General features: G+C 42.0%; 1 protein-coding gene across 4 annotated transcripts in view; it reads left to right on the top strand.

Annotated features, from left to right (window-relative positions):
- The first annotated feature begins 1607 nt into the window (after window positions 1-1607).
- ROCK2 (Rho associated coiled-coil containing protein kinase 2) overlaps window positions 1608-24846 on the top strand; it is a 176652-nt gene continuing 153413 nt past the window's right edge. For 2 of the 4 annotated variants that reach the window (XM_039529814.1, XM_039529813.1), the window contains exon 1: window positions 1610-2416. In XM_039529814.1, coding sequence (XP_039385748.1) covers window positions 2270-2416 — 147 coding nt within the window. In that variant the 5' untranslated portion in view covers window positions 1610-2269. Of the gene's footprint in view, window positions 2417-24846 lie in introns of all 4 variants that reach the window. The other 2 variants (XM_039529811.1, XM_039529812.1) reach the window with 2 other exon arrangements.

The raw sequence follows: 24846 nt of genomic DNA, 5'->3' as shown, positions 1-24846 counted from the left end.
ACCCCTTCCCAAGGTCCCTGCCCCCTCCCTGCCTCTATTCCAACTCCTTCCCCAATTCCCCACCCCAGCCCCTCCTCCTCCCCTGAGCACGCCATGTTTCCGCTCCTCCCCCCAGCATGCTAACCCTGCCAAACAACTGTTTGGCAGCAGCAGCTGGGTGGGAAGCACTGGGAGATGAGTGGAGGAGTGGGGACGCGGCGCGCTCAGGGAAGAGGGGGGTGAGGAGCGGCGGGGCAGGGCAGGGGGTGAGAGGAGCTTGGCTGCCAGGGCTGGGGGGAGGGGAGGGTGGTGGGGAAAGGGAGACAGCGAGCTTCTGTGCCCCCCAAAAGTGTTCATATTTAAATTCCTGCTCATGCCCCTCCCAGAGCTTTAACAGTCATTTAGGTATTGTGGGCCTAGGCCGCACAGTGCTTTGAAGATCAGGACTGAAACCTTAAACTTGATTGAAATTTAGATGGGAAGCCAGCATAGAGAGAGGACAGGTTTGATGCACTCACAATAGCCTGTGTTACTGAGGATATGCGCTGCTGACTTTTGTACTAGTTGGAGTTTCTTGAACATAGCATTCGTTCTACGCTAGGGATGAACTTCCATTTGAACAGAGATTAAAGATTGAGACTGTTCATTTTAGAAAAGAGATGACTAACGGGAGATATGAGAGAGGTCTATAAAATCATGACCGGTATGAACAAATTCATAGGGAAGTGTTATTTATCCCTTCACATAACACAAGAACTAAGGGTTACCTGATGAAATTGATAGGCAACAGCTTTAAAGCAAACAAATGGAAGTACTTCTTCACACAACACATGGTCAGCCTGTGGAACTTGCTACGATGGGATATTGTGAAGGCCAAAAGTATGGGTTAAAAAAAGAATTAGATAAGTTCACAGAAGACAGGTCCATCAATGGTTACTAGTCAAGATGGTCAGCGATGTAACCGCATGCTCTGAGTGTCGTTAGCCTGTTTGCTAGGAACTGAAAGTGGGTGACAGAGGATGGATCACTTGATAATTACCTGTTCTGTTCATTCCTTCTGAAGCATCGGATACTGGTCACTGTAGGAAAACAGGATACTGGGCTAGGTGGACCACTGGTCCAACCCACTATATCTGCTCTTGCGTTCTTAACATCCATGAAGTTTGGGAGCCGTCAGCTCCAGGTCAACCCCTTGCAGGGATGGCACCAGGTGCACAGTGGGCTCTTGAGCTGCACCTTGTGTGTGTGTGTGTGGGGGGGAGTTGGTTTGGAGTCACCACCCAATTATCATACAACACGTCTAGGGCTTTATAGGCCCAGTTGGTACATACATATACACACCACTGAGGACGGGAAGCTTGTGCCCCCCTCACCAACCCCTCCACGTGCTGGGTTCGCCGCCTTCCTCACACGCTGACTCAGGAGGAGGCGATGACGACAGGGCGGGTCACCCTGCTATTTTGGCCGGGCTGAGGGCAGCCGGAGGCGGCCGGGCAAGCTGCTCAGTGCCCGCTTTTGGGGGTGACCCAGCGCCGTCCCCGGGCCGCCGCTCGGCGCCACCCCCCGCCCCGCCAGCTGAGCTGAGGGGTATAGTTAGGCAATGAGCGAGCGCGGAGCTATGTGTCCTCTGCGCGGGGCGCCGTGTCCGGCCGCTCGGAGCGGAGGCTTGTGGGTAAGGGAGGCCGGCTGCTGGGTGTCAGGCTGAGGGGCGGGAGCCGGAGAATGGGGGCGGCGGGAGGCAGCGGCAGGGACAGTGACTCGCTGCGGGCGGCGGCCGCCCCATGGACTGAGTGACACGGCGAGAGAGGGGCAGCAGCGAGTCTCACGCCGCGGCCGGGAGCCGCTTCTCCCGCCCAGCCGCCGCCGGAGGAGGGGAGCCGGCCTCGAGCGCCGCCCGCCGCTTTCCCTCCGCCGCGGCGGGTGTTTGGTTGGTGCAATGGCCAGGCCGGTGCCGGGGACCCGGCAGTGACTCGGTGCCCGCCCAGAGCTGTCCTGAGCGGGGTGGGGGAGTCGGGGCCGCCGCGGGAATCTCTCTCCCCCCGCCCCGGCCGCCGCTCCGCGCCGTTCATGCCTTTGCAGCTGAGAGGTGCCCAGGGGCGGAGCAGCCTCAGCAGCGCCCAGTCGGGGAGCGTCCCCTCTGCTCCCCGCCCTGTTCCTGAGACAGGGCCCAGGCCCGGCCGGGAGCCCCCAGCTTCTCCGCAGCGCTAGGCCCCGGAGCGGATACCGGGGCCGGCTTCAGCGTGATCTCCTCCTGCCCGGCCGCTCGCCCAGCCCCGCGGGGAGGGGGAGGATGAGCCAGCTTCAGACTGCGAAGATGTCCGCTCCCCCCCCGCCTGCGCCCCTGCAGCCCGGGGAGGGGGTGACCACGAGCCGCCAGAGGAAGCTGGAGTCCATGATCCGAGACCCTCGGTCCCCAGTCAATGTGGAAAGTTTGCTGGTGAGTTAGACCCACCCCAGGCACAATAGGGGCCGCGGGAGCCTCCGCCTCCCAGGGATGGATGGATCGATGGTCGGACTGGCTGGGCGGGGTGATAAACAGCGCTCCCCTGGGCTTGTTCGGAGGGCAACGGTTCACTCAAACGTGGACGGGTTTTTGGTAGATGTCCCCTCTCAGCGGGGAGCATACTCACAGCCCCCTTGGCTGAGGGGTTGTGTGTGTGTGTTTGGGGGGGATGGGAAGAGAGAGAGAGTAATTATCGATGGGTGGGTTGGGGGAGCAATCACTTGATGTCTTTGAAAGGGATGGCGAGTGTTCTCCCTTTGAATGAATTTGGGAGGGTGTTGGTGCGATTCCCCCCTTGGGATCATGAGGGAAGGCCATGATGGTGAAAATGTGCTCTTGATGGCTGGCTGGCGTTGGGCAGGAGCGGGATGGGATGGTAGAGAACTACTCTTCCCCCCCCCCCCCCAGTGAACTTTGCCTATGTGTGTTTGGGGGAGGGGGGAGGCTGTGGAGTGCTTCCTGCTTGACTGTCTGGGGGTTGGCTGAGAGGGCTCCTTTCTTGGATGATGAGGGAAATGCCTTTGGATGGGGGCAGAGAGCTCTTTTCCATTAGCTTTATTTGCACTTAATTTACTCAATCTGGTATTAAGCATGGAGTTTTAAGATTATTTTGAGACTTGGAAGCAAATACGTTTCCCACCTATGTAGTGTCCAGGTATGTGTTACCTCCTCCTCGGTGCCCCCAAACTAAACCACACTCAATTACTCTGAAGTTAAAGATGAGATTTGCGGCCCGGAGCATGATGTAGAAACAGTGCAGGAAAAGAACACGCCTAGGAAAGAAATGTATCTTGAGGGTATAACAGGGACACTTATTTCCCGTTAGGGTGAATAAATGTCTCTCTGCCTTTTGTAATATAGCATTTTTTCCCCTATTTGAGTTTGAAGTGCTGTTTCCTCTCCGGGGAAACCCATGCCTCTAAGAAGGAGTGGAAAGGGAGTATGATCTCCCCATTTGACCATGTAAGCCCTAGAAAGATGGTGAGGGGGAGTCTCAGTGCTTTTACCAGGCATCAGATCTTCTCTGTCAGAACAGTGTTCTGAGGCAGAGAAGTCCTAGTGCCTGCAGCCTGAGTGAAAGGTTTGGATTTTTTTTTCTTCCCTGTTCCAAGAGTTGTTCATTGCAGGCACTTATTCTGAGAGGCCATGGGAGTCATTTGCAAAAAATGACTCAGTCCTGTTTGGCGAAAGTACAGGAACTGAGTGAACAGTGTGCGTGTGTGTCTTGCTGGGGGTGGTGAGGGGGAGGATGCAGGGATCTCCTGTAATGTGTATTAAGTTCTTTTCATGCCTCTAGTTGTGCTATTCCTGTCATGGATACTCAGAGCCGGTGTACTGTCATCCATGATACTTGGTGGAGAGGGTGGGAAATAGTGCTACTGATTTCGCTGGGCTCTGATAGGGTTTAACCTAGGCCAAAGCAAAGAGAGCTGCCTCCGGGCTTCACTCCCAGCATTTTCATGTCGGTATTTCATTCGGAAAACTTTGACCTATGGCCAGAAAGAGTAGTTTAAAATAGTACAGCAGATCTGAAAAACTCATCAGGTTAATACTTAATGCTGGCTGATTTTTTTTTTCTTCTTCACACTTTATTTTCAGCTTTTAAACTCATTATTTTTTGTCCTTGGACTTGGGAGTGTAGATATTGTAAAAGTGCAGTTCTTAATGTGATCTTGAATAAAAATTGCATGATGCAAAATTAAGACCAGTGTCTGCTTGACAATAGTTTAGCTAGTTTATACATTTTGTAACCTTACACCAGTATAATGTAGTTAGATCAGCTTATGCAATAAATGAGACATCACCAGAACAAGGTAAGAGGTTTATTGAGTAGACTATTAGGGCTTATTTTTATAGTAAAGGGCATAATTTTGTCTCATACACACCCTCTTTCTAGAATAGATACAATTTAAATATTGTTTGGAATGAATAACAATGGATGAAATGGTATAATGCTTATACACAAAACAGTAAAATTTGATCATCTCAGTTTCATACATCTGAAATAATCAGTTATTAAAGAATTTTTGTGTTGTATGTGAAAGCTGTAGTAATTTTCCTACAGATATTTCCACTCTTAGAGCTTGATAGTGTAGCTTTGTGAAGTTTGGCCCGGTGTTCCATGCTTGTTTTCTCCTAGATTGAATATGATGTACTGCATATGGAAACCTCACGTTTAAGTAGAGAGGAAGGTTTCTTTATAAACAGCTGAGTTAGGGCAATTTGTGCTGAAAGTAGAAATGTACTTAAAGTGGAAATACAGTGGCAGATATTGGAGATGAGGAAACAGTCTTTAAAAGACTAGTTACATTACAAAAAAGAATGTTACATTATTTTTAGGTTGATGAAATGGTAACTGATCATTGTCTGAATAGGAAGAGTTTAAAACATAAACTATAGAATGGAATCTGTTTCCTAATACAGTACATCTAATAAGTCATAAAACAGCTGCTGATCTGCATTTTGTGAGAGTATTTTATTTTCGGTAAGCTGTAGAGAGGGAAAAATAATTGTTTTAATCTGCAGCACATGGTGCAAATTTGAAAGAATTGAAAAGATGAGGTAAGAATTATCTTTCTCTGGATATCAGTCCCACTGCTTAGCACAGGCTATACTATTCAGTAATTACTAAATGAAGAGATTTTTGCTCTGTGCAGTCTGGAACATAGCTAAATATTGATCGGTAGAGTCTAAGGAGCCCAGTGCACAGATGCATAGAGTTTAAGGCCATCTAGTCTGGCCTTCTGTATATAAGAGGCCGTTACATTTCAACCAGCTACCTTTTATTGAGCTCAGTATCTTGTTTGATGGTAGCATATCTTCCACAAAGACATCCAGTTTTGATTTGAAAATATCAAGAGATGGAGAATTCACCATTTCCCTTAATAGTTTGTTCTAATGGTTAATCACCCTCACTGTTTGTTTGTTAAATGTGCCTTACTTCTAATTGGTCTGGCTTTAGCTTCCAGCCGTTGGTTCTTGTTATGCCTTTCTTGGCAATACTGAGGAGTCTTATAGTACCCCATATTTTTTCCCTGGGAAGATACTTACATACTGCAATTAAGTCACCTTTGTCGTCTTTGTGGTAAACTGAATACATTGAGCTCTTTAAGTCTCATGTTTAAGGCATTTTCTCCAGCCATCAAATTATTGCTGTGCCTCTTGTCTGCACCCACTCCAATTTTTCAAGGTCCTTTTTAAAATATGCACCCCAGAAATGTATGCAGTATTTTAGTATTGGATTCAGTGATGCCATAGACAGGCATAAAAACCCCAAGGAATTCAGTGGCACCTTAAAGGCTAGTGGATTTATTTGGGCATAAGCTTTCATGGGTAAAAAAACCTGAATCTGAAGAAGTGGGTTTTTTACCCGTGAAAGTTTATGCTGAAATAAATCTGTTAATCTTTATGGTGCCACCGGACTCCTCATTATTTTTGTGAATACAGACTAACACGGCTACCCCTCTGATAATAGACAGACATAAATTACTTTCCTATTCCTACTTACTACTCCTCTTGTATATCTAAAGATTGCATTAGTTCTTTTTGCCACAGCATCACTCTTCAGTGGGAGCTCATGTTGAGTTGCTTGTCCACTGTGACCCCTAATTCTTTTTCAGAATCACTGTTTTCCAGGACATAGTCATCTATTCTGTAGGTACGGCCTGCATTTTTCCCCTTTAGATGTATGACCTAATGTTTGGGTGTATTAAACATGTTTTGTTTGAATGGGCCCAGCTTATTAAGCGATGCAGATTGCTCTGTAGGTCTCCTCATTGTTTACCATTCTGTCAGTCTATGTCATTCTCAAATTTATTGGAAGTGATTTTATATTTACTTCCAGATCATTGATAAAAATGTTGAATAGTGTCAGGCGTAGTACTGATCCCTTTAGAACTCTACTAGAGATACCCCTATTCAATGACGATTCCCCATTGATAGCTGTGTTTTTACATCTGTCAGATAGTTCTTAGTCCATTTAACTCATGCTTTGTTATACACCAGTATTATACACTTCATTTATGTAACAGTTGTATCACTCAATGGGTTTGTCTTCATTAGGATTTAAAAGTGTATTGATAACTGTTTACTAATACTTAACATGTTCTAAAAGTCTAGTGCAGACAAGGCAGTGTAGACTGAAGGGTTGAAGCTAGGTTCCTCCCCTGATTCAACTCTCTCAGTTTAGCACACATTAGCCGGGGCCGGGCGAGCATCTCAGACACGCAGCTCCTGCGGGTAACTCTAGGCTTATCATGCCTTCCTATTATCCCGGACATGTTCGGCTTTTTGGAAATTCCTCCTGGACGGCGATTTGAGAACCAAAAAGCTGGACATGTCTGGGAAAATACGGACATATGGTAATCCTATAACCATTGCCTCTTTAACCAAGGGGGTGGGAAAAACAACCAACAAAACCCTGCTGCAAAAAAACAAAGGGATTTGATTGCCTGAGAGGAACTACTACTAACCATTTACACAAAACTAAATGGCTGTAACATAGATAACTCTGAATTTCAACCAAAGATCTATGTGAGTCAAATACTAGCTGTTGGCAGAGTAAAGCATTTTTGGAGAGTGAAGTTCCACAGCAAAGTGCCACCTAAGACTGGGATTTATAGTAGGTCACCAACAAAAACAACGCAAGAAGAGGAAATGAAAGCAGAATGGACAAAAGGAAAGACTAGGATCATGTGGGATAATGCCAAAGGCCACCCCAGAAATGATTTGAGAGAAACTATAATTTGTATTACTATAGTACCTAGGAGCCATAGTCAAAGACCAGGACTCTGGCGCTGTACAAAGACAGAACAAAAAGATGGTCCTTGCCCCAAATAGTTTACGGTCTATGAATATTGTTAACATGGAGATAGATTTGGACTGAGAGATCGGGAGAAACAGAAGAAACTATCATTTTGATCTTGTATTTTGTGCATCTAACCAATAAATCTTGTCATCTGACCCTTAACTGCAATCTGAACAATTTCATGATAGAACTTAGCAATTTAAACTAACTTGTTAATCAACATTTAGTATAAGGCTTTTGACACAGTTTCACATGACATTCTCATAAGCAAATTAGGAAAATGTGATCTACATTAAATTACTATAAGAGGGGTGCATAACTGGTTGAAAGATCAACACTCAGAGTAGTTATCAATAGTTCATTGTCAAGCTGGAAAGAAGTATCTAGTGGGGTCCCGCTGGCTCTGTCCTGGGTATGTCAATATTCAACACTTTCATTAATGACTTGGAGAACAGAGTGAAGAGTGTGCTTATAAAATGTGCAGATGACACCAACCTAGGACAAACTGCAAGCACTTTGGAAGACAGGATTAGAATTCAAAATGACCTTGACAAATTAAAGAATTGGTCTGAAATCAACAAGATGAGATTAAATAAAGACAAGTTCACACTTGGGAAGCAAAAAGCAAATGTGTAACTACAAAATGGAGAATAACTGCTTAGGTGATAATACTGCTGAAAAGGATCTGGGAGTTATAGTGGATCACAAACAGGATTTGAGTCAACAATGTGATGAAATTGCAAAAAAGGCAAATATCCTGGGTAATGTCATATTCAAAACATGAGAGGTAACTTTCCCACTCTATGTGGCACTGGCAAGGCCTGAGTTGGAGTACCATATCCAATTCTGGCCACCACACTTTAGGAAAAATGTGGAGTAACTGGAGAGTCAAGAGGAGAGCAACAAAAATGATTAAAGCAGGGCTTTGGAGCTGTGCTCCGGCTCCACTCCAGCTCCAGGCAAAAACCTGCAGCTCCACTGCTCTGGAGCTGCTCCGCGCTCCAGCTCCGCGGTCCGCTCCAAAGCCCTGGATTAAAGGGTTTAGAAAACCTGACCTCTGAGGAAAGGTTAAAAGAATTGGGCATGTTTAGTCTGGAGAAAAGAAGACTGAGGGGGAATCTGATAACAGTCTTCAAATATATCATAGGAATAGAGCAGCGATTCTCAAACTGGGGTCCACCAGTCATGTCTGGGACCGCCGGCCTCGCTGATCAACTCCTTCCAGAGCCTCCTGCACGCCACAGAACAGCTGTTCAGCAGCATGCAGGAGATGCTGGCAGGAGGGGGAGGAGTGGGGCTGGGGTGCGCTTGGGGGAGGGGCGAAAAGAGGTGGGGAAGAGGAGGGGCAGGAGTAGAGTGGGGGTTGGAAGAGGTGGGGCGGGAGTGGGGCCTTGGGGGAAGGGGTGGAGTGGGGGCAGGGCCTAGGCTTGGGCACCCCTGGGGAAAATTAGGGGTCCGTGAAAATTTTTTAATCAAAGGTGGGGTCCTCAGGTTACTAAAGTTTGAGAACCACTGGAATAGAGTGATCGATTGTTCTCCATGACCACTGAAGATAGGACAAAGAAGTTATTGGCTTGATGGGCAGCAAAGGAGATTTAGGTTAGATATTTGGAAAAACTTTCTAACAACAAGGGTAGTAACCTCGGGAATAGACTTCCAAGGGAGGCCGTGGAACCTCATCATTAGAGCTGTTTAAGAACAGGTTAGACAAACACCTATCCAGGATGATCTAGGTTTATTTGGTCCTGCCTCAGCACAGAGGGCTAGACTTGATGATCTCTTGAGGTCCCTTCCAACCCTACATGTCTATGATTTCTACCCTGTTTTAAAGTTACCTTAAAGCCCAAGCATTGTGGCAGCAAAGGAGAGTGGAAGAAACTAGAAGTCCTTATATGTTAATAGGAATCAGCCTCACTTTAAGTTTTCAAACCAACAGAAACTACTGTTGAAGTCATTCCAGATTATTTTAGGACAATGACTGAGGGTTTTGCTTATTTGGAGCAGAGTCTGATCATTTTAGTTTAGAAATGTGAATTAATTTTCTGAAATTATTTATTTTTTCAGTTTATATATTCATTCAGTATAAAACAGTCTATCTTTTGCTCCAGGCATTCCTTGACATTTTAAAAATAGTTATACAAACAACTACTCATGGAGCATAAATCATAACTCAGCAACTAAATATCTATTTCCAATCCTTATGACCTAGCACCAGAGTCCTACTAGTCTCTCTCAAGTAGGGAAAAGCAAATGTGCCTTGCAGTGTGCTCCAAAAGTCAAAACAGTAGGACTATGTTATATCAGTGGGCTCAAGTTCCAAAGCTGAAAATCCAACAAACACCACACCCCACCCACCCTAAACCAACCTCGATATCCACCCAAACTTAGCTGCCATAACCATTCAGTGGCCTTTGGTATACATAATTATTAAAAAACAAAAAACAAAAAAAAAAAGATTTTACCAAATACAAGCACTGTCAACATGAAATTTTCTCAGTCTTCCACTTGCTGTGTGGCAATGGGTGGAAGAGAAAAGAGAATCTATCCACCCCTAAGAACTATTGCTACAATAGTCTACTGTGCTGAATACGTGACTAGTTAAGAAAGCGAATTCCTTCACGGTTTTTCATTTCCTGATCATACTTAAACTGAAAAGAGTTGCATAAACAGTCTTCTTATTTTCAGCAGATTATCTGCATCATTCACCTAGTGAGAGACAAGAACTGCCTTAACATAGCAATTATTCTGCAGATATTATGCAAAGTAGAGTCCAATATACACAACGGAAATATTGCAGTTGTCCAGAACACTCAAATTACAAAATCAAAATCAATTTCTTTAACAGTGAGATGCCGGAGTATCACTGTATATATATTAAACTCTGTCACTCCCAAGACCTTTAGATGTGAAGATATGTCCTGTGGCTGTTGTTAAATTGCATTATTCTAAAATAAAATCACTTTCTGATCAACTCTGCATGCATTATAACACCTTGCAACTAACTGCAAGTGTATTCATCAAACTAGTAGTCAATCTAATGCAATCATCCAACTGTCTCAGGAAGATTCATTCTGTCACAGCACTGTCCAAAGAGCAAACTACAGATCAAGAATGGTCAACCACATGGATTCAAAAAGACCCTTCAAATGGTTGATACATCATAAACTGTGTTATACAGCCACTTCAGAGTATGATATGAACTTGTGCTTCACTTACAGACCCATCCTCTTCACTGGATAGGGAGGTGGGCCAAAGCTGATACAATGGGGTTGGGAGGAAGGTGAAAGACAAAGTAGGATTTGTACGAAAGTACAATTCCCAGGACTGCTCAGAGGTCAAACAAGGAGTATCCCACTAGCTTATATGAAGGCCATGCTCCGTTATAAAAAGGAGATTACCAAAATGTTTAAAGTCCACGTGGAAACTTAGCTGCTCCATTCTTTGTGCTTTGAGGACCTCTAGCTCAACCTCAATATTGAGGTTGCAACATTTTGTATACTTCATTTCAGTAATGGCTGCACAGCATGCAAAGGTCAACAGTGATTAATTTCCATAAACTAAAAGGAGGCAAAAGAATTAATCTATCATTTATCAAGCATTCAACTCTCTACTAGCTATGGGTTTCAGGCAATATGTAGAGAGCAGGTTACAAGATGGATGAGGAAGAGGCTTCACACCAGCAGACCTTTCACACCACAATTCAGAGCAATTAATCAGATGGGAGTATTTAAGAAAGTCAACAGAACTAAAAGTATCAGAAACAATCCAAAACATTCACCAGCCTTGGTTGAAATTTGTCAGCTCGGTCAGGAAGAAAAAGAAAGTTCCTATGTAGTCTCGATTCATTAGTGACCACAGAACAGAAAATGTCTAAATTTCTTATTTCATTAGTATTACATCTATTGCTATGGCAGCTCAGTACTTCATTGATAAAAATTAAGAGATGGAAATTACATGTCATCTGCAATTGAGGACACACGTGGGGATGGAACGGGCAGCGAGGCAGGAAGTCTCTGGGGAGAAGTTGGGGGATGTTTGGGGGCTTGGCACAGCCCTGCATCGCTGGTGCACAGTGACCTGTGGAGCTGTTAGTAGAGCTTTGCAAATCCATGGATATCCACGAACAATTTTTGCGGATCGCAAATCGGATGCAGATACAAATTTTTGTATCCATGCAGTCTAGACATAACTAGAAAACAAAGGAGCCAGTTTCTCCTTAATCAGAAGCCATCTACAATGATTATCTCAACTTGATAATATTCTAATATTTTAGTGTAGTCTTTATTAGCTAACACCTAAACAATACAGTCTAGACTTTAACAGATGCCAAAGACAAATCCAGTGTAAATGAGAAGCTAAGAGAACAGTAATAGTAGTAGCTGAGTGTTAAATATCTTGGTATATTCATGCCTTCAAAATTTAAAGAGTTAAAAACAAATTGCCTATTTAATTAAAATTCACTTTCTTAAAATGAAGTTGATTTATAAACATATATTTACATTTGTTTAAATATATTGAATAGGGGGATGGGAGACAGCCCCAAAACAAATATTTTCTGGTAAATCCTAGGACCTATATCAAGCATAGATGTGATATATATTTTCTGAGAGTAGGTAAGGGAAAAGAATGCCAGCTATGTCTATATTTAGTACTGTCATCAATTAAATAAATACCAACTGTATTCCAGCTCTGTTAATTCAGGCCCCAATTCCAAAAGCTGATCTGCATTAGCAGAGCCACATTGATTTAGGGCCTTCATGTTGTCATAAGAGTCTGTCCCATGGATCAGTTTGCAGGAGAGGGTCTTTAATAAGTAAAACTTTAGAATCGATTCCCATTTTCTCTTCTAATAGAAAAGCTGTTTGATTGGCATGAATTTACCTCTACATAATTTTGAATGAGTAATATTAGTCCATCATTTGTTAATTTGCACAGTCAAACACCGGGAAGAGCTCAGTCAACATGCCACTAGTTCTGATCTGAAGAGTTAGGGCAATAAACTAGTGGGAAGGCCAAATGATCCTTTGTCTGTGGAGAGGCCATTTGTTTCATGCAGTTCTTGGTAAGAAAGTGAATAGAACTTGCAAGAATTAGGCCAAGTCTACATTACCACTTACTTCAGTATAACTTACATGACTCTGGTGTGTGAATAAGCCCACCCCCTGAGTGGCGTAAATTACACTGACTTAAGCACCAGTGTGGACAGTCCCCAGGAGAAGCTCTCTACTGCCTCTTGTGGAGTTGGATTATTACATAGAGCGTCTCACCAGATGCGCTACAGCAGTGCAGCTGTGCCAATGTAGCACTTCTAGTGTAGACTAGCCCTTAGTCAACATCAGGGTTCCTAAATAATTCTGGTTTATTGATCCAAAATCCCTCCCCACCTGCTTTTTTTTTTTCTTTTTAAAATCTTTATAATTCCAGAAGTTTGATTAAGGAGCAAAAGTAGCTGAAAATATGAGCTTTTATAGCAGTAGAACTGCTTGACTTTTGTTGCTTGTTCATCATTTGCAAACAGTCTTAATGGTAGTCTTCCTAGTAGAGCTGACCGGAGGATGACAATTCTGTTTCATTGCAGATTTCTTGGTTTGAAAATCTGTTTCTGTTCTGCATTGGAACAGAAACAAAACTTTTCATTTTGGCAAAAATGTTCTAAGAAGTTCTACTTCTTTAGGTCTTGTTGCTGCAAACTCATCCATGTGGGTGGACCCTTGTGCAGTCCCATTAACTTCCGCATAGGGACTGTCTGCTGTAAAGATCAGCATGAATCAGTGTACAAAATTGGGTCCTTAATTAGCACCCTTTCTCTTATCCGTAGCTGCAGTGATTTAAGGGAAAATGAACTATACAGTTTTGTGAATTAACTTTTTTTTTTTTTTAATTTAAAAAATGTAGATTGAAATAAATGTAGGGTGTCTTGCTTATGCTTAACCTTCCTCCCACCAAGTGGAGGATGAATGTATGTTTTCATAAAAAAACTGTCTATAGTAAATATAACTTCATGTTTTGAATAATGGAATATTCTTTTGTTAGCTACTAACCTATTATAAATACAATCTGTATCATAAATAATTGGTCTCATTGTTAGCTGAAGGTTTCCAGTCTATTAAATTCAAAACTTTGGTTACATTTAAAAAAAAAAAAAAGACTTATCTCCACTGTTCTCTTAATACATATTGGGGCTTGCCAGTGTTTCATCTGTAGAAAGTAACTGTGACCATATCACTTACATGGAGAAGCTGTGTGTATATTTTAAGAATGTAAATGATTGAGTCCTAAGAAATAGATTACATGGTAAAGAAAAAAAATAATGGATTAAATTTTATATTCTTACTCAAACTTTACTTAAGCTGTTATAAAAAACCACCAAATGTTTTTAGTAACAGATTTATTTAAAATACTTTTTTCAGTGGCATACAGCTTTAGTTAAGAACAAGAGTACTGTGTTTATTCTGGCAACCTTTATAAGGAATAAACCTTTTCAATTAGTCTGTAACTGTGTAAACAAAACACTGAAGTTAGTGTTTAGTTTCTAAGTCACATGTACTGTGTGTCAGGCCTTCCCTACACTAGGGAAATGTTTAAAAAAAAATCCCACCATTGTTTGGAGTCCTAGTGTAGATGGGATGTCAGCTGCTTGCCCTGTTCCAAGCACTATATTCATTAGAACTGCCATGAGCAAGGTTATGTGACACAGTGCTTAAAATGGTGGCAGTGGCCACTAATCAATCTATGCCATGGCTGGAATTTTACTAACAACATTGTTGCTATTTTGAGAAATTTTGGACAGAATTCTCTAGTGTAGGCAGGCCTTATTCAATTACAGGTGCTTGTTGGAAGCAGCTCTAACACTCTCTTTTTCTATGTTCATGTGCTGTTGTGACAGTTACTGAAATAATTTACATATTCAAAATATTTTTGCGTAAAATGACATGCAACTAAAATGAAAATCATTCCAATTTTGATTTGGCTATTGCTATTACTATATTGAACTCCATGTCTCTTTCACACAGAAAACATAATTTACCATAGAGAGAGAGAGAGAGAGAGAAGGTGATTTATGCCTATTTAATTGGTGACTGACAGTTTAGTGCTGTTTTGATGCTGTAATGATCTCTGGTTAACATAACAGGAAAACAGAGAATTGCAATATCTTCAAGTTACTGCACATTAATATAAACATCTTGGGGGTAGGAGGAGGGGGTTAATACCAGTTCCCACTATATTTAGGTTGTCTAATGCTTTCCCATATGAAAAATTCTTGCAATTTTTTTTTTGAGATTCTCTACCATTTCCATTTTTTGGGAGGGGGAAACAATCCTTTGAAATTTGGCAGGGAGAAAACCCTGAGCCAACCTCCCTCCCACCCATGAAATTTGTTCAGGGTTTGGCTGAAAGAGAAAATTGTAATTTCTCTTCTGTTGCTTGTGGTGTTGCCAGAATAATAACTGAACGTGAACATTCTGATATAAGCCTGGACCCATACTGCAGCAGCATTAGACACTGCACTGGGATGGGAATCCTGGGAGTGGACATCCTCTCTGGAAGGGAGAGGATAGCTGACCTAAGCTCCTCCCAACCCCTCCCCCCAAAATATAGCATATAGCCTTAGTGGTCCTTCTTTTCCCTCAACACCCTCTCTCCCCAATCTCTGTGGGCACCACATGGGGAAGGAGCTCCTGCTACTGCTTTGGCAGGGGAGAAAGAGAGCTAGATTCCCACTGCCTTCCTATGATGATGAGGTTGTTATAGTTGTACACGATATATATATATTTTTACCTTTTTCCTAACTTTTGAGTGCTTAACTTTTCAACTTAAATAATAATCTTGTAACTCGAGCTTTTTAAAAGTATTATTTCTCAGAAATTAGGTGTGATTGTGTAATACAACCCTATCATAGCAGTTCTGTCCAAGGGAGCAGAATTAATGTTGCGCACACAGTCAACTTTTGAATTCTTTAGTGTGGAACTTTAATGTTCACTTAATGCAATTTTTTTGTGGACTATATCTTCAGTTTGTAAAGAAAGTGCTTTGGGATGGAATCATTCACATTGACAGTGAAAAGTGATAGCTAAGAAAAATGAATCAGTGTAATGAATCAAAGGTAATCAAATGTTTAAAGCTGCTGGCTTAGTGAAAATAAGGAGAGCATTTTAATGAACATTGTATACATACAACCCACTAATTTTAGGGTCCTGATCTTGCAATGGATTCACCCATGTGGATCAGGGCCTTAACTTAAATATCTTAATAAGTGACAAGTCAGTTTGGCTTGGTAATTTATTTAGGCATGTATAAATTTGGACTGTAGGTTACTGACTCTCCCTTTTCTCCTTCTGTGACTGAAGACAACTCCTCCTTGAATTACTCATGTATCAAGGTGATGCTGACAACTTATTCTTGTAGTATAGTCACCAACGTTTACTTCTTTGTTGTTCTTTAGTTAATAGTTTCTCGTAGAACCTCAGACCATTATGAAAACATTTTTTTGAGCGACACCCATATCAGTGTGATAGTCACTTGAAACAGACCAGGGGGTGAACTAGAAATAGAATTCTACCATACAAAAATATGGCACTTTACTGTCTAGCAAAGTGAAAATATGCAAACCCCAATAATATTTTCCTAGAAAGCCACAGTTACTATGCCACTCCTTAGCAACGGTTCAATGTGCTATTGTGAGGAGACTTCGGGACTGAATTTACTTATGTTATGAATTGTTAGCCTAAAAAACTAAAACCACAAAGCCTTTGTATTCTGCGTTCCCTGAACTTGCTGCAAAAACCACCCATTGATACAGAATTTTCTTCCAGAACTCAAGCTTGTTTCTAGCTGTTATGTTTGCAAAGAAAATCTTCAAAATATAAACTGAGTTATGCAATACTGTCTGCCTGAGTGTTTTGGTAGCCTGAAACAACAGCTTTGAGAGGTGTGAATCCCTTAGTCTATCTTAATGATGTGTTATCTCTGAAACCCAAAGAAGATAATTTAAATGTCAGCATTAACTATTTCACTGCTATTCATTTTAGCAGAAATATCCACTTACTGTACTTATGCCATGTGTGCTTTTCATGTTTTTTTGGGGTGGCAGGAGCTCCAGTTATTTCCTACTTAGCTGCCAAAGTGTCTAGCCAACAGTGCAGTTATGTATTATCAATACTAAAAACCTGTAACACGACAAACTGAAAATGTGGAGACTGCAAAATAAACTGATGTTATATGAATGTAATGTCATTTTCTTATTCAATAAACTAATATTTTTTTAAAATGTACATTAATTTGCTCTCAGGCTTAGTTTACTATATCAGAACAACACAGAATCCATGATGCCTTGTTAAAGAATTTAGATCTAGCTTTTGGTTGACTATGCCATGCCTTGAGTAGAGCTATGTTACCTAAGATACATTTGGGGATGCAGTTTATTTTAATTACATTTCTTTGCTGATCTACAGCATGGATAAAAATAGATGATTTTTTTGTTTGTCAGATTTTTTTTTTGTATTTAAATTGAACACATTTTTCTTTTGAAATTGACAACCTTTGGTTGTACTATAATGTATTCAATTCATTTAAGTTAAATAACAATAACACAAAAGGAAGTATGTGTTTGCTGCTGGAGTTTTAAAGAAAGTCAAACCACTGAACTGGTGGAAGTCATAGGCTTAGCACCTGGAACCAGAGTTTGTTGAAGTACTAAACCCGTTTTGGACAGCAGTAGGCTTCTTCTGCAGGTGTAGAGAGAACATATTTTCTTCATTTCAGTTTAACAAACCAGTTGCGAGTTGAAAACGCAGAAAAGCTTGTTTTAAACATAAGAACAAGAGAGGGTGATACTGGGTCAGACTAATGGTCCATCTATCTCCGTATCCTATCTTCTGACAGTGGCTGGGGCAAGATGCTTCAGAGGCAATGAACAGAACAGGGTAGTTTATTGCGTGACCCAACCCCTGTAATCCAGTCCCAGCTTCTAGCAGTCAGAGGTTTAGGGACATCCAGAGCATGGGTTGCATCACTGACCATCTTAATCAATAGCCATTGATGGACCTATCCATCTGAACTTACCTAATTTTTTTAACTCAGTTATACTTTTGGCGTTTTCAGCATCCTCTGGCAATGAGTTTCACAGGTTGACTGTGCGTTGTATGAAGAAGAAATTCCTTATGTTTATTTTAAACCTGCTGCCTATTAATTTCATTGGGTGACCACTGGTTCGTGTGCTATGTGAAGGAGTAAATAACACTTACTTTCTCCATACAATTAATGATTTTTTAGACCTCAATAATTAGGGCCCTAACAAATTCACACTCCATTTTGGTCAATTTCATGGTCATAGGATTTTAAAAATCATAAATTTCATGGTTTCAGATATTTAAATCTGAAATTTCATGGTGTTGTAACCATGGGGGTTCTAATCCAAACGGTGGCTGTAGGGGGTGGGGGTCGCAGTATTGCCACCCTTACTTTTGTGCTGCTGCTGGTGGCGGCGGCGCTTCCTTCAGAGCTGGGCTCCCAACCAGCAGTCGCAGAGCTACCTGAAGTACCCGGAAATGGGTCTGACCCCACCCCGGGAGGGCCCCTGCGGGGGAAGAGGAAGTCCTGTCCCTCCTCAGCCTGGCCAGGACTAACATCTGGAGACTGGTGCATGGTAACAACCCCCAGGCCCTCCACTAGCTGGATTTCACAGGTCAGACAAGATTTCACAGGGGAGATCAGATTTCATGGTCCATGATGCATTTTTCACAGCCATATATTTGGTAGGGCCCTATCTATAATATCTCTCCTTGGTTGTCTCTTTTCCAAGCTGAACAATCCCTGTCTTTTTAATATCTCCTTGTATGGAAAGTGTTCCATACCCCTAACCATTTTTGTTCCCCTTCTCTGTATCTTATCCAATTCATCTTTTTTCAAGATGGGGTGACCAGAACTGCATGCAGTATTCAAGATTGGGGCATACAATGGATTTATATAGCAGCAGTATGGTATTTTCTTTTTATTATCGATCTCTTTCATAATGGTACCTAACGTTCTGTTACGTTTTTTTGACTATCACTCCACATTGAGCCAGTGTTTTCAGAGAACTATCCACAATGACTCCAAGAGCTTCCTTCAGTGGTGAAAGCTAATGTAGACCCCATCATTTTGTATGTCTAGTTGGGATTATGTTTTCCAGTGTGCATTACATTGTATTTATCAACGTTGAAATTCATCTGCCATTTTGTTGCCAGTCACCCAGTTTTGTGAGACTCCTTTCTAACTCTTTGCAGTGTACTTTGAACTTAATTATCCTGAGTAATTTTGTGTTGCCTGAAAACTTTTCCACCTCACTGTTCACACTTTTTTCCAGATTGTTTATGAATATGTTGAATAGCACTGGTCTCAGTACAGATCCTTGGGGGACCCCTATTTACCTCTCTCCACTGTGAAAACTAACCATTTATTTTTATCCTTTGTTTCTTATCTTTTAACCACTTACTGATCTGTGAGAGGACCTTTCCTCTTATCCCATGACTGCTTCGCTTGCTTAAGTGCAGTGTAGTTGTAGTCTTGTTGGTCCCAGGATATTAGAAAGAAAAGGTGGGTGAGGTAATGTTTTATTAGACCAACTTCTGTCAGTGAGAGAGAGAAACTTTTAAGCTTCTTCAGGTCTGGGAAAGGAACTCCCAGTGTCACGGGAAAATGTAAGGTGGATCACATTGTTTAGCATTAGTAGTTAGAATGTATTGTAAGGGACCTTTCCAGGTAGAGTGGCCTGTTACACTTCTGCAGTCATAGGACAAAAAGAGGGAGTTTAATGGGTTACAGATTGTTGTAATAAGCCATAAATCCAGTGTCTCTGTTCAGTACATGATTTTTGATGTCTAGCAGAGTAATGAATTTAAGCTCCCAGGCTCGTCTTTTTAAAGTGTTGTGCATGTTTCCTTTGAGGTTGAGGACTAATAGGTCAGATATAGAGTGATCACTTTGTGATTGGGTGTTTTTGTCTTTTATCATCTTCCTGTGTGAGTTCATTCGAGGGTGTAGTGATTGTCTGGTTTCACCCAAATAGTTGTTATTGGGGCATTTAGTGTGCTGGATCAGATATACCACAGTAGTAGTAGGCACGTGTAGGATCCATGGATGTTAAAAGGTATGTTATGGAGGGTGTTGATCATTGTAGCAGTGGAAATATGTCTGCGGGTTTTGTATATGTTGTTCTGGCAGGGTCTGGTGCCTCTTTGAGTTGGTATAGCCTGGTCTATGGGGAGCTTGCTTCTGATGATGAGCTTGGAGAGACTGGGGGGTTGTTTGAAGGTCAGAAGTGGGGGTTCAGGGAAGATTTTTTTCAGGATGGGGTCCCCATCAAATATGGGTAGTAGTTGTTTGATGATATCCCATATGTGTTCTAAAGGTGTTAGAGGGGTTTTTATTTTTGTATCGAAGCAGGTTCTCTCAGAGTATTTAGGTGGCCTGTTCCATAATGTTATCTACTCTTCTTGTTTGGTGGTCTTGTTTGGTGAAGATTGTTTTAAGCATGTTAAGGTGTATATCGCAGACTTTCTCCTTGAAGCATATTCTGTGGTATCTGAGTGCCAGGCTATAGATAACAGCTTTCTTGGTGTGTTTGGGGTTGTCAATGGATCTTTGTGCATTTCTTGTATATGGCTGTCTGTCTCTAAGGTTCCATTGTTTAAGGTGATTGTGGTGAGCAGGAAGTTGATGCTAGTGTGGGAGTGTTCTAGAGAGAGTTCTGTGGAGGGGTGGTGGTGGTTGTGGAAATCTATGAGGGAGTTTAAGCTCTCTGTCCAGAGGATGAAAATATCGACAATGTCTCTCAGATATATCATTGGTTTTGTGGTATGTTTGTCCAGACATTCTTCTTCAAGTCAGCCTGTGAAGAGATTGGCATATTGGGAAGCCACAGAATGATAGAATCATATGACTGGAAAGGACCCCGAGAGGTCATCTATAAGGTGGGTGCATAACTGGCTGGATAACCATACTCAGAGAGTAGTTATTAATGGTTCCCAATCCTGCTGGAAAGGTATAACAAGAGGGGTTCCGCAGGGGTCTGTTTTGGGACGGGGTCTGTTCAATACCTTCATCAATGACTTAGATATTGGCATAGAAAGTACGCTTATTAAGTTTGCAGATGATACCAAACTGGGAGGGATTGCAACTGCTTTGAAGGATAGGGTCATAATTCAAAATGATCTGGACAAATTGGAGAAATGTTCTGAGGTAAACAGGATGAAGTTTAACAAAGACAAATGAAAGTGCTCCACTTAGGAAGGAACCATCAGTTTTACACATACAGAATGGGAAGAGACTGTCTAGGAAGGAGTACGGCAGAAAGGGATCTAGGGGTTATAGTGGACCACAAGCTAAATATGAGTCACAGTGTGATGCTGTTGCAAAAAAAAGCAAACATGATTCTGGGATGCATTAACAGGTGTGTTGTGAGCAAGACATTAGAAGTCATTCTTCCGCTCTACTCTGCACTGGTTAGGCTTCAACTGGAGTATTGTGTCCAGTTCTGGGCATCGCATTTCAAGAAAGACGTGGAGAAATTGGAGAGGGTCCAGAGAAGAGCAACAAAAATGATTAAAAGTCTTGAGAACATGACTATGAAGGAAGGGTGAAAGAATTGGGTTTGTTTAGTTTGGAAAAGAGAAGACTGAGAGGGGACATGATAGCAGTTTTCAGGTATCTAAAAGGTTGTCATAAGGAGGAGGGAGAAAACAACTTGTTCACCTTAGCCTATAAGGATAGAACAAGAATCAGTGGGCTTAAACTGCAGCAAGGGAGCTTTAGGTTGGACATTAGGAATAAATTGCTTAGGGAGGTTGTGGAATCTCCATCTCTGGAGATATTTAAGAGTAGGTTAGATAAATGTCTATCCAGGATGGTCTAGACAGTATTTGGCCCTGCCATGAGGGCAGGGGGACTGGACTCGATGACCTGTCAAGGTCCCTTCCAGTCCTAAAATCTATTAATCTAATCTAGTCCCCTGCCCTCATGGCAAGACTAAGTATTATTTAGACCATCCGTGACAGGTGTTTGTCTAACTTGCGCTTAAAAATCTCCAATGGTGCAGATTCCACTACCTCCCTAGGCAATTTAGTCCAGTGTTTAACCACTGAGACATTTAGGAAGTTTTTCCTAATGTCCAGACTAAACTGCCTTTCCTGCAATTTAAGCCCATTGCTTCTTGTCCTATCCTCAGAGGTTAAGGAGAACAACTTTTCTCCCTCCTCCTTGTAACAACCTTTATGTACTTGAAAACTGTTTCAGGTCCCCTCTGTCTTCTCTTCTCCAGACTAAACAAACCCAGGTTTTTCAATTTTCCCCCATACGTCATGTTTTCTAGACCATTATAATTTTTTGTGTTTACTCCTTTCTGGACTTTCTCCAATTTATCCACATCTTTCCTGAAATGTGGTGCCCAGAACTGAACACAATACTCCAGTTGAGGCCTAATCAGCCCGGAGTAGACCAGTAGAATTACTTCTTGTATCTTGGTTACAGTACTCTTGTTAATACATCGGAGAATGTGGTTTTTTTTTTTTTTTTTGTGACAGTGTTACCAGTTGACTTCTATTTAGCTTGTGATCCACTATGATCCCCCAAATCCCTTTCTGCAGTACTACTTCCTATGCAGTGATTTCCCATTTTGTATGTATGCAACTGATTGATCCTTCCTAAGTGGAGTACATTGTATTTGTCCTTATTGCATTTCATCCTCTTTACTTCAGACCATTTTTCCAGTTTGTCCAAGTCATTCTGAATTTTAATCAAAATCATTGATAAAGATATTGAACAGAACCAGACCCAGAACTGATCCCTCCGGGACCCCACTCGTTATGCCCTTCCACATGACTGTGAACCACTGATTACTACTCTCTGGGAACAGTTTTCCAACCAGTTATGCACCCACCTTATGCATCCACAAGGCTTGTTACCCTGTCAAAGAAAGCTATTGGGTTGGTTTGACATGATTTGTTCGTGACAAATCCATGCTGACTGTTACTTATCACCTTATTATCTTCTAGATGTTTGCAAATTGATTGTTTAATTATTTGCTCCATTATCTTTCTGGGTACAGACGTTAAGCTGACTGGTCTGTAATTCCCCAGGTTGTCCTTATTTCCCTTTTTATAAATTGGCACTATATTTGCCCTTTTCCAGTCTTCTGGACTCCTGTCTTCCATGGCTTTTAAAAAAAAAAATCGTTAATAGCTCAGATATCTCCTCAGTGAGCTACTTGAGTATTCTAGGTTGCTTTTCATCAGCCCTGGTGACTCGAAGACATCTAATTTGTCTAAGTAATTTTTATTGTGTTCTTTTCCTATTTTAGCCTCTGATCCTACCTCATTTTCACTGGCATTCACTATGTTAGATGTCCAATCATCACCAACCTTCTTGGTGAAAACCGAAACAAGGAAGTCATTAAGCACCTCTGCCATTTCCACATTTTCTGTTATTGTCTCCCCCCCCCCAATTGAGTAATGGGCCTACCCTATCTCTTTCACCCTTCTCTCTTGCTTCTAATGTATTTGTAGAATGTTTTCTTGTTACTCATTATGTCTCTAGCTAGTTTAATCTCATTTTGTGACTTGGCCTTTCTGATTTTATCCCTACATTCTTACGTTATTTGTTTATATTCATTCTTTGTAATTTAACTTAGTTTCCACTTTTTTTTGTAGGACTCTTTTGTGCTTCAGATAATTGAAGATCTCCTGGTTAAGCCTGTGTGGTCTCTTGCCATACTTCCTATCTTTGGCATGAAGTGGGACAGTTTGCACTTGTGTCCTTAATAATGTCTCTTTGAAAAACTGCCAGTGGTTTTGAACTGTTTTTCCCCTTAGCCTTGCTTCCCATGGGATCTTACCTACCAATTACTGAAGTCTGCCCTCTTGAAATCCATTATCTTCATTATGCTGTTTTCCCCTCCTACCGTTCCTTCCAATCATGAACATTATCATTTCATGATCTCTTTCACCTAAACTGCCTTCCACTTTCTTATTCTCAACCAGTTCCTCCCTATTTCATCCTAATACCCAGGCCTGTTCCCATGTTTGGACAAAGTGTATGTTGTTGAATGTAAAATTGTTATGGGTGAAGATGAAATTAATGAGTTTGGCAATATTTTTGGGGTAGATATCTGAGGGTTGTCCATTGCCTCAAAGATATTTGTGGAAGGGAAGTCATTTGTGTCCTGGAGGAAGCTGCCTGTTTGTGTGGTGAGTGGTTTGAGGATGGTTTCTGTGAGTCCCAGTATTCCTTCACTAACAATGCTGTGGCCAGGTATGGTATGTCTGCCTGGGTTTTCTTGTTTATGTATCTTATGAAGAATGTAGAAGGTCCTTGGATGAGTTCATGGGGGATGAGTTTGTAGACTTTCTCTTGGAGTGGTTTGGGGAAGGATATAATGATATCTTTAAGTTACTGGGTAAATTGTGATGTGGGGTCTTCTTTGAATTCTTTATAGTAGGTGGTGTCAGAGAATTGTTGATTTGTCTCGTTAACATCACAGTTGATGACTACAATAAACTGCTCTCTCGAATGAACTCACACAGGAAATTGATAAAAGATAAAACCAGGGCTTTGGAGCGAAGTCCGGAGCTGGAGTGCGGAGCAGCTCCAGAGCAGTGGAGCTGCAGGTTTTTGCCTGGAGCTGGAGCGGAGCTGGAGCACAGCTCCAAAGTCCTGGATAAAACACCCCATCAGTCCTCATTCTTAAAGGAAACCAGCACAGTACTTTAAAAAGTCAAGCGTGGGAGTTAAATTCATTATTCTGCTAGATACCAAAATCATTGACTGAACAGAGATACTGGATTTTATGGTTTATTACAATAATCTTTAACTCATTAACCTCTCTTTTTGTTCTGTGACTTCAGAGATGTTAATGGGCCACTGTACACCTCTACCTCGATATAGCGCAACCCGATATAACACGAATTTGGATATAATGCGGTAAAGCAGTGCTCCGGGGGGGCTGGGCTGCGCACTCCAGTGGATCAAAGCAAGTTCGATATAACGCGGTTTCACCTATAACGCGGTAAGATTTCTTGGCTCCCGAGGACAGCCAAGAAGTAGAGGTAGAGGTGTAGCTTGAATGGTCGCTTAAAATATGCTAAACAGTGTGTTCCACCTTGCATTTTGCTCTGACACTGGGAGTTCCTTTCCCAGACTTGAAGATGAACTCTGTGTGGTTTCAAAGAGTCCTGTGGCACCTTATAGACTACCAGACGTATTGGAGCAGAACTCCACTGGCCATCACATACAGTCCCCAGCTAACACCCCTCCAATGCATCATCAGGGATCTACAACCCATCCTGGACAATGATCCCTCACTTTCACAGGCCTTGGGTGGCAGGCCAGTCCTCGCCCACAGACAACCTGCCAACCTGAAGCATATTCTCACCAGTAACTGCACACCGCACCATAGTAACTCTAACTCAGGAACCAATCCATGCAACAAATCTCGATGCCAACTCTGCCCACATATCTACACTAGCGACACCATCACAGGACCTAACAAGATCAGCCCACACCATCACCGGTTCATTCACCTGCA

This window comes from Mauremys reevesii, linkage group 3 (genome assembly GCF_016161935.1).
Source record: "Mauremys reevesii isolate NIE-2019 linkage group 3, ASM1616193v1, whole genome shotgun sequence".
Taxonomy (NCBI): domain Eukaryota; kingdom Metazoa; phylum Chordata; order Testudines; family Geoemydidae; genus Mauremys; species Mauremys reevesii.
Note: the sequence above shows the minus strand (reverse complement) of the source record. Positions and strands in the feature narration are given on the sequence as shown.